At 42.5% G+C, this 13,562-nt stretch overlaps 1 protein-coding gene across 7 annotated transcripts in view; it reads right to left on the bottom strand.

Moving 5' to 3' along the window:
• NAV2 (neuron navigator 2) overlaps nucleotides 1–13,562 on the bottom strand; it is a 342,897-nt gene that overhangs the window by 272,654 nt on the left and 56,681 nt on the right. Inside the window, exon 1 of one of the 7 annotated variants that reach the window (XM_077322040.1) lies at nucleotides 6,614–6,880. The exons of 5 other annotated variants lie outside the window; for them this stretch is intronic. In XM_077322040.1, coding sequence (XP_077178155.1) covers nucleotides 6,614–6,664 — 51 coding nt within the window. In that variant the 5' untranslated portion in view covers nucleotides 6,665–6,880. Of the gene's footprint in view, nucleotides 1–6,613; nucleotides 6,881–13,562 lie in introns of those variants that run through there. One more of the 7 variants, XM_077322041.1, reaches the window with a different exon arrangement.

A 13,562-nucleotide genomic window follows, 5' to 3' on the forward strand; every position in this document is an offset into this window, starting at 1 on the left:
CCTGCCTATCTGGGGGACTGGTTGGCCTGCAGAGCACTTAGCTCTGTGGGCGCAAATCTCTTGAAGGTCCCTGGTCCTAAGGAAGCACTCCTGGCCTTCACCAGGGCCAGGGCCTTTTCGGTCCTGGCCCCAACCTGGTGGGGTGAGCTCCCAGAAGAGCTGAGTGCCCAGATGGAGCTGTCACAGTTCCGCAGGGCCTGTAAAACAGAGCTCTTCGGCCAGGTCTTTGGTTGAGGCCAGTGCTGTTGCTAGGAACAGCATGGCCCCTCCTTGGACTTTTTACATCTGTAATCTCACCTCTAGGGAGGCCTGCTTGGCGAAGGGATTTTAGATCGCCAATCTTTCTGTGGCTACAGAGGGCTTAGAGCCCTGGGGATAATGAGTTTTATGTTGCTTTTTATTGGGGTTTTATATTGTGAGCCGCCACGACTCTTCGGAAAGCAGAGGAATACAAGTCTAATAATAAATATAAATAAATAAAACACGAACAAATTTGTTTATTTGTTTTGGAAACAAATAAAAAGTGCTGGTCTCACTTATGCAGGTGCCTTGATATTCCCTAGTATGCAGTTTCAATGGCAAAATAGCAAACCAGTTTGTACATATTTCTCTCATCCTCTTTGGAACATAAAGCAATATTCATGTTTGGGAACCAAATCCAAGGAGTAGTAACTGCATTTCAGAAGAAAACAAATCAGTACTGGCTTACAAATACCATGTTATCAGTGTGATTAAAGGTCAGGTCCCCTTTCGAAGCCATTTATAGGCATAAAAAGATAATTAAGTTTGCCTTGTCTAGAACTTCATGCAAACTTTTTTAAATACAAGGATTATCTTCTTGCGTGTAAACTGATAGTATGTGATAGCATAAACTTTGATCATATTTCAAAGGAAGCATAGTCCTTCCACACAGGAAGCTAAAGAACTGTTTCTATGTTCTATTATCAGATAGCTGATTTCAATACAGATTTTTAAAGTCAGATTTGCACTAGAATATCAATATGTCATGAGATACTACATGGACATCTTTCTTCTTTTTATCCCTTAGCTGGCAATTGATGGAGCAGGTTGTCCTCTCAGCCAATACACTGCTGTAGGTGCCGCTGGTTTTTTTGCTTTGTTTATAAACTATGGACATGGACATAACTAATAATAGTGTATCTTAACTCCTGTCTTAGTAAACAACCATTCTTTATGCACTAGACAGAGAACAGGAAGGTGTAATCCACAGAAACAGCAGGAAAATTGGAGGGAAGAAATTATGGATCTGCATATTATATAAATGGATTTCAACTGGAAAAAAACTAAGAAACAAGTTAGACAGAAAAAAATTAAAGGCCTTGTACTTGGTAATCAACTGCAACCTATGCAAGAGTATAGACTGCTCTACAGTAGAACCTGATTGCAAAGTGATGCTACTTGTATGGGGGGGGCGGTACTCAATGCAATCTTCCACATTGTTAATTCTGTTTTCCAGTTCTTTTACATGCATTAGTAAAATATACAGAAACCAACCACTGTACTTCAATGTGGCTTCAACCACAATTATATTTCAGAGGCATCATTTTGAAATTGATCCTTCTTAATGGCAGGAAAAGAGAGAAGTTCATTCTGCCCATTGCTGAGCAGCAACCAAGGGTGATGGCAACGGGAGAGACTGAATAATACAAGTGGCCTTTTGTTACAACTTCCTCAACACCCTCAATGACACCTGTTCTAAATGATGACAAGTTCCATAACTGCTAATCATTTCCTTCTTACTTTCTTTGTTTATACCATCTAATGTAAGGGAGCTGAGCATCCCTCTAGCTAAACCTCTACTAAGGCAAAGTAATTTATCAGACCTCACCACTTAGAAGATAAGAGCCTGTGATATGAAGCTTGATTTGTACATGTTTACAGTCTTACCTGTCTATTCATATACTTTTCTGAGAAGCTGTATTCAATATAAATGTAATTTTAATTTATGCTGTGTTTTTATAACTATACCTATATACAGGTACACTGCCAGCTCTCAGTTGACTATTCAGTCACCTAGAAATCTCTCCTAAGGACCTTTTTAAGTGTCAACAGATACCTTAGCTGGTTGGAAGAACCAAGTCCTCTGCTTTGAAAGGCAAATAGAGGTTTGATATCAGTCTTGCCCAGAATCAAAAGCTGCATATTTCAAAGAGTAAGACTAGCAGACAGCAAAGAGACACATAAGAAGATCCATATTCATCAAACCCATTAAATCCAGCATTCATAGTGGCCAACCAACTTCTTTCAGGAAACCCACAAGTGGAATGACTGCAAAAGCATCTACCTATGTTCCACAGCAACTGACAGAAGATGAAGAAAAGTTGGTTCTTATAAGCCGCTTTTCTCTACCCGAAGGAGTCTCAAAGCGGCTTACGATCGCCTTCCCTTTCCTCTCCCCACAACAGACACCCTGTGAGGCAGGTGAGGCTGAGAGAGCTCTGATATTACTGCTCTGTCAGAACAGCTTTATCAGAGCTGTGGTGAGCACAAGGTCACACAGCTGGCTGCATGTGGGGGAGCAGGGAATGAAACCTGACTCCCCAGATTAGAAGTCCGTACTCCTAACCACTACACCTAGCTGACATAAATAGGCATCCTGCCTTTGGTACTGGAAAGAACAGAAGCCATCAATAGCTCCATCCTCCTTAAGTTTATCCACTCCCCTTTTAAAGCATCCTAAATTGGCGCCCATGACTACACCCTGTGGCAGCAAGTTCCACAACTCCACTGTATGTCACATGAAGAAATAGTTTATTTTGTCTCCCTACCCTTCAGCCTCAGTGAACGACCCCAAATCTAGTATTATGAAAGAAGGATAAAACTCTGCCATGCCATGTATATAATGTTATAATGTTAGGGCTCAATGGCCCTAAGCATTTTAACTGTCACAGAGCTACTAGCCCCTTAATTGTTTTGGTCACTCTTCTGTGTCTTTTCAAGTTCTACAATCATGTGGTGATGAGAATCATACTCAATATTCCAATTGTGCTCTCACCAGAGATTTCTATATAGGAAGTATGACAACAGTGGTTTCATTCTTTATTTCTGTTCTACTTATGGCCAACATGGAATTCGCCTTTTCCACATTTTCCACATTCGCCTTTTCCACAAGCTATCTACTACCACTTCAAGTTCCCCTTTTTGGTTTGATGCTGCCATCTCATATCCCAGCATTGTATATGTGAATTTCAAATTATTTGCCTGATATTCATCACTTTACACCAGCTTAGTGTAGTGGTTAGGATTGCGGACTTCTAATCTGGCAAGCCAGGTTTAATGACTTTGGCTCACCACAGCACTGATAACGCCATTCTGACCCAGCAGTGATATCAAGGCTCTCTCAGCCTCACCCACCTCACAGGGTGTCTGTTGTGGGAAGAGGAAAGGGAAGGTGATTGTAAGCCACTTTGAGACTCCTTCGGGTAGAGAAAAGTGACATATAAGAACCAACTCTTCTTCTTCTTTACACTTGCTCATATGGAATCTCATTTGCCATTTTAATGCCCATTTCCCCAGTTTGAAGAGATCCTTTTAGAGCTCTTCTCAATCTATTTTTATCTTAACCATTCTAAATAATGGTATCATCTGCAAACTTGGCCACTTCACTACTCACCCTAACACCAGGTCATTTATGAACAAGCTGAAAAGCACCAGTTCCAATACAGATCCCTGAGAGACCCTGCTGCTCTCATCCTTCCATTGTCTTGTGACTTCTTTCTGTTAGAAATATATGAATATCTACTTTTGGATGATGAACATGCTTGAGCTGCCAAAGGAAAAAAAACTTGATTTACATAAAGAAGAACAATAAAACAGATGGAAGAAATCCATCCAGTCTTCCTTAACCTGAATGCAAAAGAAAAGTCTTCACATGTTGTGCTATCTATCCTTGATCTCATCTTGTGTTTTCTTCCTCGCTTTCCAGAACCTCCAGTTCTTAATATTTGCAAACAGGGGAGACAGATATAGGGAACATGTTATTGACTGCATTTTTTGCTAACATTAATACACATGTTAATAATAAAAAAGTCACAGTACATAAGATTAGTTCTCTTTTCTAATATGTGCCAATGAATTGCCACCTTTGTTTGTTGCATGAGGACTAAGCCTCTTCTGTTTTCAGTAAGGCAAAGAATATTCTTTACTATTTAGTATTTGAATGGGAGACAATCAACCAGGTCCAGGGTCACTACACAGAGGCAGGCAATGGCAAACCACCTCTGAACGTCTCTTGTCATAAAAATCCTAAAGGAGCTACCATAAATCCACTGTGAATTGACAGCACTTTACACATACACAGACATTTTCCTCCATATCACACTGGCATAATTGTATTAACCAATAGGGTTACAAAAATGGATAAGGAAAAGCCTCTAAGGACTCCTGCCAAGGATAGCCACTAAAATATTTAGCCCCCTACTAAATCATCCAAGTGGAAGCCTACCAGGTGCAACAAATTATAGAAAACATTCCAGTGCATTTCTAGCTTCTGTGTTATGCCTAATAAAATGAGAGAAAGGTAACTGGAGCACAGGGAATGTGGTTAACATAAGAGGTGAGAGAAAGGCTTTCTTGAAAGCCACGGTAAACAGAAGAAACATGGGAACATGCTTGGTACAAGGCACAAGTGTTTACTTCAAATGAAGAGGCCTCCATGAACTGGAACTATTTTTTCTAAGAGAAAAAAAGGTCATTCCTAACTAAATGACAACTGAAATCAAAGTAAACTCAATCAATGTAATCTGTGCTGATAGGAACTATTTTCTGACAGTCAACGGATGTAATAACTGAGGTATGCACTGTGGAGGTATGATCATGGGGAAAGCCATCACCCTTGACCTCATGCCATATTCTGCAATCTACCATCTGCACAGACTCCACACATGTATAGTCATATGGAAGTCCAAAAAGCAGGGCGATGATATGGCTTACACTTGCATTGGGTTTGCTCAAATGACAATACCAACAGGTATATGTTGGGATACAGTATGCTCCTGCAGTTTAACAATCCCCATCCACACACATTCACTCAAAGCAATAGGGGGAAAGTAGTTGTGAATATCCTGCATTGCGCAGGGGATTGCACTAGATGACCCTTGAGGTACCTTCCAGCTCTATGTTTCTAAATCTATAGCTGTGGTGGAACATTCTATGCTTTGGTTATGTCACACTCTTGATCCTATAAAATGTGAGCCAAACCATTTACTTATAGAACCAAGCATTCCGTCCATTCATAATGAAAAGTATAAAACATACTGATACATCTTCCCCACCCTTGATTTATTAATACTGGCTTTGTTCCTCCCATGTACTAAATTTTTAAAAAGTATCCTTGTTTGGGTGGTGCATTTTAAAAAGGTTTTGTTTCCCCCTGCCCCCATACACCTGCAAGGCTAATTCTCTCTGCTTCCTGATTTCCAGAGCATAAAGCAGCACACCTCTGGAACAGCATGCCCTTCTCATCTCAGAGAACCTGGCAGCAGCTCACTCTATGCTTGAGCACCCCCCTACACATACACGCTTGAAGCACACCCTTTCCTGCCAACTCACAAATTCAATTTCCTAAGAGGCACTCATGCATAAAGAATCAGAAACACTCATGATCTCCCAATAAAGAATAGCATTCGTATCCAGCAGGATCATCCATAAACTGATTGTGTCTGGCCCAACAGTCCTTCTAAAGGAAAATACTTTATCCAGGACAATTTTGAATGACAGCCGTGTCATTACAAATTCCAATTAATGCTTGGCTTGAACGATGTTCTTAAGGTGCCATGTACTTTCCAATTCACATTGATTTCCCAGGCACACCAGCTTGGGGGCCTCTGACACTTAAACTGCTGGGATCGAATTCTAAACTTCATAAGAAACACATTTAAAGTGAAATATGCACAGGAATGCTATTTCCATTGTTTAAAATAATCCATAGATGGATAAAGAATAACACTGTTTAAGAAGAAGCAGTCGCTGGCTCAGGTTTGGATGGAGATTTCCAAAAGCCGCTAATATGCAGACTCCTGAAGTTTTTTACCCACAGTTTCAATCTTGGCATGGACAGTAATTTGAAAAGACAGGCAGATGTGTGGGTTTCCTGATCTCATTTGTGCTGGGGGAAATGGGAAAGCCACACACTTTCTCTTTACAAACAAGGCGCTGTGGATCCTTTTAAACTCTCCTGGGAAAGGTTAAAAAGCACTCCGATCAGTGAGCCCAGCACCCAAACGCTTGTGCCTGAGGAATTATCATTACAGCCAGGTTGAAAGCAACTGGAAACAATCCAGGGGGAAAGACAGAGGCCAGAGAACAAAGTAAGCACAATCAATTCCTTTCCTTGCTTTGAAATAAGCTTAAGCTGGGGAAGATCAAACCGCAGACACAGCCCATGCGGCTGCAACATAAGCAGGATGATCCACAGGGAAGTCAGTCTGCACTCCTAGACACTTCTACTTTGCTTCACCACTTTACAAAGTCCCGGTTATTAGGCACACTCAGCGCCAACCGCTCAAATTCAGCAACCAAAGGGCACCGCTGCACCGGGCGGGCGGGAGTTTAAAAGCCGATTTCTTTCCCAGGCCCCTCCGGAAAGCCTTACCAGCTTCATGGTGGTGTTATTCTGTTCCCAGCGCCACAGCATCACGCTCATTTTCCTCCGCCGGAGGTCCCGCCAAGCACCTGCCAAGAGGAGCCGGGACCGGGCGGGCTACAAGTGCATCTCACGCGTATTCCCGGCGCTCCGGATCCAGCTGACGCCGCCGCCGAGCCCCGTCCCCCCGCTTGGCCGCAGGCAACCCTCCCGCATGGCGCTGGTGTGCTGGAGACGCGGGTCTGCCCTCCGCGGAGCGCCGCCAGGCACATGAGCCGCCTCGACTCCCCCTCGCCCGCCCCGGAGCCAACTCGAAGCCCTCCCGTACGGAGCGCCGGGGAGGCAGCTGGGGCCAGGCGCGCTCCCTCCTCCTCCTCCTCTCCTCCTCCTCCCCTCCCGGCCGGCAACCACGAGCCCTTCTCAGATTGGGCATTCCTGGCTCAATGGGCCGTTCATCGTTCCTGGGGAGACTCGCGTTTAACTCCTTCGGGGGCAGCGTCTGATCGGCGAAGCCATTCAACGCGCGCACAACTTCTCCAGGAGGAAGCGGCGGCAGGTGCGGAGTTAAACGCTGACTCTGCCTTACTCCACGCCAAAGGCTCCGCAATCCAGCCGGCGCTTTTCGCAACGACCAAGGTGTGCTGAGCCGGAGCATTTGATTAAAACAAAACAGCGATTTTTGAAAAGGAGAGACTCTGCGGAGCAGCCTCGTGGGCGTGCGGCAAGATCGGAAGAAGCATGCCTGCACGTGGGAAGCTTATACCTCGAAGAAAACTTCCTTGGACCTAAAAGTGCCCCTGGACACGAGTTTTGGTCTGTTGCTTCAGACTAACAGGCTACCCATTTGAATCAATGGAACAAAGTTTGAGTCCAGGGGCACTTTGAAGACCAACAATACAAGGAGGAGAAATAGCACAGCTGCTCCCATTTCTTCTACCCAGCTACGGAAGCCATAGGATTCCTAACCGTACACACACGCCCTCTAGTCTAAACTACCTGATATTGCCAGTCTGTTGTTCCTTATAGCCCAGGGAGGGATCCCCAAGAATTTAGGCAGGGATACTATCTTTCTCCTTATCTATTGCCCTTAGTCTGCTGAAAGGCATTGGGGGAGGGAATAGTGAAATCTTATAGCACATTACCTGCTTCTCCTGTTTTGGAGAAAAGTACCACTCTTCATCTGTGTTCATACATCAAAATTACATGTTCAGGGGCACCCAATGAATAGGCGGGCGGCAGAGGATGGGGCAGGGGTTCCAGGGAAAAGAGGCCAGCAGAAGGCAGCAGCCCTTGTCTACCTGCTCTTCTCTACTAGAAAGTCACCACCGCTGCCATTCTACAGCTGCCTGGTGGGGATCTGAAAAAATAGTTTAGGATTCCAGTCCCTAAATGGCTTACATCAGGGGTAGTCAACCTGTGGTCCTCCAGATGTTCATGGATTACAAATCCCATGAGCCAGTTGCTGGCAGGGGCTCATGGGAATTGTAGTTCATGAACATCTGGAGGACCACAGGTTGACTACCCCTGCCTTACATGACATTTGAAGCAGTGACTTCCTGAAGCATGGCTCAGTCGCTTGGTCACTGTGTTATGCCAGATTATTCAAAGTGGATAATAAAGACAAATGAAATTTCCCCAGCAATATATCTTCTGAGCCAAAAATACTAAATACCTGCTCAGAGATATTAAGGTTTTAATGCAACAAATTGAAGCAGAACATTATAGAGCAAACGTCTCATCTTTTTCTCAAGGATAAAAGATGCTTCTTCCTTTGCTCTTGTGGCTGGAAAAGCCCCTGCGCTGCAAAATCTTCCCGGCCAGTTTGCTATCAGAGTATTCGACTAAAAGGTCACTTCTAAGATGTTCAAAATCCAAAGGAGAGGATCACAGTCTGTTGATGTGCTTGAAAATGAGATGCATGCTCTTCAGGAGGGTCAAAGGCAGCTACAATAAGCCACTGACAAATGAACAGATAAATGAATACAGGCATGAGAGAGAAGTTGAATGCAAGGCCAAAGGGATTTTAAAGGGAATTATGTAAGCTGTGCTCATGCAAACTGCCAATGCCTTTAGAGATTTCCTTGGAGTTTAATTTGCGTCCCTTTTGTGGTGCTGCTGACCCAGTGAAAACACAACACAGCCTGCCAAATAGACTCCTGCCACTTCTCTTGATATTGTGTCATTGCTTCCCATTTTGCTTGAGGGGAAAGCAGGACAGAAGAGAGCCCTTGGTCCTATCTATCTCTATAATCTTTTTCTGTGGAAACACATCTAAGTAAACCAGGTGCTAGTCAAATGTACAAGGACTTTACAAAAGATATAATCACCTCTTCAAGCAGAACCCTAAAAATCAATCCCGGATGAGCCCTCTGACAGAATACATTCGAAGCCTTTACTATGTTGATGGATTGTAGATTAAAATCACCCCAATGTGCTAGGTTATAATAATATCTCTTTCTCAAACTTTGTATCTTTTATTTATAACTGTTACTCCAGTCCTTTAACCATTTTTTGTTGCTTTATTGCCTCTTTTCACTGCATTTTCTCTTTCTTGTTTGCTACATTCTCTATTTTCTCTGTGGTCCTCTGCAGCCCACTCTGTAGTGCCTGCTCCTCTTCCTGTCCTTGCCTCCCCTCTCTGTGACCTCCCACATTCATGACCTCTGTCCTCCTTTCCTTTGCAATAGTTACATTGTGATGAGCTTCAGAGTCCACCTGCTGCTGCCTTCTATTTTAACAAGGCTACACTAAGGCTCATCTGGTCCAGCACATGTATAACATGGATATCCTCACCTGTTTCTGCAAAACACAGAAGTGAAAGATTGCATACATGTACTCAAACATTTGTTTTAAAGTTATTTGCTGGACATTGTAACCCACTAGTTCTAGCCAAGGACTTTCAGTGCATATTCTAGATGACTATCAATCTTGACATTATTTTAGAGGCTAGCTCACAAGCCACTTCATCCTTCATCATTTGATGGCTCTGGGGTAAATGCATGGACTCTAAAAACCACTGCCATTGAGCAGACAATGCTCCACCTGTGATTATTAATCTCTGAAATCTCACTAACAAACATGGTTCATGAATTCATGGCACAAAAAGAAACAAAAACCTTTCCAATTCATTCAACATGGGCCCATGGAGGGCTGGTTTAGATGTCGGAGGTTGCTCCACGGAGGCTGCTTTCCATCCCTTTGCGTAATGGCTGTCACCACATCATGAACTTTTTATGTGTACATTTCAAATTGCTACACATGATGACTTTCAACATGTGGTTTTAAGGCATGCCAGCTGCGGGAACCGATTCTGTGTTTAGTGGGGAAGAGATGTATTCAAAACATCAATGAATCCATCTCTCCCTACTATGACTGGCAACCACACTCAGTGTAAAAGAACTACAACTGACACCTGTGTAAATCTCTTTTTAGCAATAAATAGGTCAGGTAGTAGTTTACCTATGGAATATGCATTGGGTGCTTCCTACCAGCACAGACATTCAAAATTGAAGCCTCTCAGTAATACAGGAAACCCAACTGCTTGATCCATCTTGAGGTGACCATGTGCTAACAACCACTACATTCAGTAAAGTAAACACTCCATTTGCAATTATAAGGCCCTTTGTTCACTGCTTATTCTTCATTTGTGCAAAATGTATTTGCCTGGCCAGTCTAAATATTTTGGAATTACAATGCCAAATTACTATCTGGCCCATGGTAATCTCAAAAACTGTTTAACCACAACTTATCTTACTATAGATGGAGTAAATGGGGTAAATCCCAACATTCAGCTGCAATCAAGTGATGAGGAATCAAGTGATGTCTGAATAGCTCCACAGTGTGTGCACAGCAAAAATCTTAGGCTGCTGCTTCATCAACTGAGTAAGTGCTTATGATACATACCATACAAGTATCCCAAGCTGTAAGAGAACCAAAGACCTTTCATCATTCCCAAAATGTATTTGAATATTGTGACACTAGGAGAGATTAAACCACATCCCGTTCCTTTCTAAATTCAACAATCTAATCTAGTATCCCACAGGCTCTCATCAGGCACTTTATTTAGACACTTTAGGCAGTCATTCAAAGGAGCACTTTGATTTCAACATGGAAGGCTTTCGCCCAGAATCCTGATAACGTTGCTAGGTGTAATCAATACTCATTTCTTTCAACAAGAAGGAGGCTGACTTGGGAGTGCCTTTCATCCTCTTGTAGAGGCTCCCTATTAAGGAGCTGCTTGAACAAACTGGCAGAGATAAGATTGAAACTGGTATTGGCCAAATTCTTGCTTTGACTTTTTCACAACCCTACAAGAAACCTTGGAGCCCTTCTTCCCTGAAGGCTGTGCCCGAATGACACAGGAACTGCTCCATCACAAATACAGTCTCCATGAAGGACCAAGTGACAAAGTGATGTTCATATCATTCCTGCGAAAACAACATGTTGGAGGTTTCATAAAGCCTTTGTTATAAACATTGGTGCTTAGCAAGTGATGATGGCAGAGGTGGTGGCAGAGGGAGCTGAAAGGCACAGGCGGCTAAAAAGCTTGTTAACAGCTCTAATGGGATGTTAATGGGTGCTTGAATGTTCCAATTAATGTGCAAAATAATGCTCTTGTTATTCATTGAAAGGTCTTCAATGATATAGGAAACAGGTATGCCTCCTGCACTCAGCACCCTAATGAATATAATTGTAGCTCTCAGGACACAAAGAATACTGTTGGGAAAACAGGAGGAAACAGATGTTGGAGGGAAATTATGGATGAATTCAGAGAGCACAAACATTGCCTATACATCATTTGCTACTGAGAAAGCTCAGTAAAATAGTAACTAGTAATCAATTTTGTTGCCATCAAAATATGCATGACCACTGATTGCTCTTTAGCATTTGCATTGTTCCATCAAATTGGATTCATCACAGTTAGCCTTTTGATCAAGCATTGCAATTCATCAATACATGGAATATATTGAATATTTTGCTGTATACTCTCTTGAAACCCCAATTAACCTCTGATCTAGCCCTTAAATATGAGCTTCTCAATGGATCTTGGATCTTACCTATGAAAGCTTGTGCCAGAGACTGCAAGAGACTAACACAATCACTCATTTAGAATGCATTTTACAGAGCTCAAGCAAGGATTATGGTTGGTCGCGTACTACAAAAAAAAAGTGTTTCCCAGTTGAATGTGTACATGGTTCACAATATCCTGAATGACAGACAAATGCAATGTCCACGTCTACTTTTGCTACATTTTATTTCTTAGCAGGACTCTTGCCTTTAATAATAGCATGAGAAAATTAATTGGCCAAGTTTAGATAATTCAATTACCAGTATGATGTGGAGATGAGAGTTTGACAGTCAATGACTTGGCGACAGTACACAAGGTTTATGTACAGAAGGATCCGCTTTCCATGGCTGGCATTTGAGGGTGATGGGTTTTATGTAGCAGTTAGCTTGCTGGGGGGGAAACGGTAATGATTGGGGAAGGCACTGGCAAACCACCCCGTATTGAGTCTGCCATGAAAATGCTAGAGGGCGTCACCCCAAGGGTCAGACATGACTCGGTGCTTGCACAGGGGATACCTTTACCTTTTATCTACTTCCATTACTAGTCAGAATATGCAATATGGAGCTAGAGAGACCGACAGCATGAATTTTAGGCAGGTTCATATGACAGCTTCTTGACTTAATGCTTCTATACTTCCATACCAGAAGACAACCTCCACAACAATAAATTTAAATCTTCTATTTGGCGATCTGCAATTAGCCTCTATTAGCCTATGCAACTGGCAAGTACAAGACCATGAAGATTTGTGTACAGCTATCAATTCCCATAGGCTTTCTGCAAGAATCTGCTGACATATATTTGAATGATTTTCATTTGAGAATCTGCAGGTTACATATTCAGAGTCTTAGTTTTGCACACATACTTGGAGCAAAAACTCACTGATTTCATACATACTTATGTGTGGGACAAATGCCCAGTATTTTCACAGTCTTTGTGATATAGGGATACTAACAGCAAATCATGTTGAGCCAACTAGATTTGTTAGCCCTATTGGGGAAAAATAGCAAAATGGGGACACAGTAATAATAGCAATAATGGGTATACAGTAATTCATCACATGGTTCCAGTGATGGATACTTCAATCCAGAGATTGGGGTCACAGACAGAGAAGAAATATATTTCCACAAACCTGAGAAAAGCACTTTCTAAGGAAAATATATTGGGACATTAACTACCCTCCTGATAAAAGAAGTACCTGCAGCTTGGTAGACAAGGGCAATAATATTGCCAACCTTCAAGCCTAGGATTCTGTCAGGAAAGGGTAGGAGAGAGAGAGGTCAGGCCTCTTTCCAGGGCAATTTGAGAAAGGACTCATAAGGGCCAGACCTGGTAGCAACTACCAGGCAACTTGATATCATGCAACTTGCATGACTTGCCCAAGTCCAGCTGACCATTACTTGTCCAACAGCAGTCACCCCACAAAAAGTGACTGTGTATTTTAGTGGTTAGACTTTCAGACTAGAATCTATGAGACCTAAATTCTAGTCCCCACTATACTGTAGAAGCTCACGTGACCTTGGGCCACTCACATACTTGCAGCCAAACCTACTTCAAAGGTCTGTTATCAAGATTAAATTGAAGCAAATTATTTAAGATGCTTTGGGTCTCCACTGTAGATAGTCATAGTATAAATGTAATAAATAAATAATAAATATAGCTGATGATGGGGTGAGATAAAAGGTAGGTTGGCTGGTAGGTGAGATGAAGAGCAGAAGGCAGGAAAAGTCTATGTGACTTTCAGGGAAGGGGAAAGAAGAAATACTGGGGGAAGCGCCAATTTGTTCGGCTAATAATTCTGTCTAGCTTACATACCTTTGGAATGAAGTTCACACAATAATTAAGGATACAATCTATTCCCATAAAATCTGAATGACAACTACCAGTATTTTC

This window comes from Paroedura picta, chromosome 2, assembly GCF_049243985.1.
Source record: "Paroedura picta isolate Pp20150507F chromosome 2, Ppicta_v3.0, whole genome shotgun sequence".
Taxonomy (NCBI): domain Eukaryota; kingdom Metazoa; phylum Chordata; class Lepidosauria; order Squamata; family Gekkonidae; genus Paroedura; species Paroedura picta.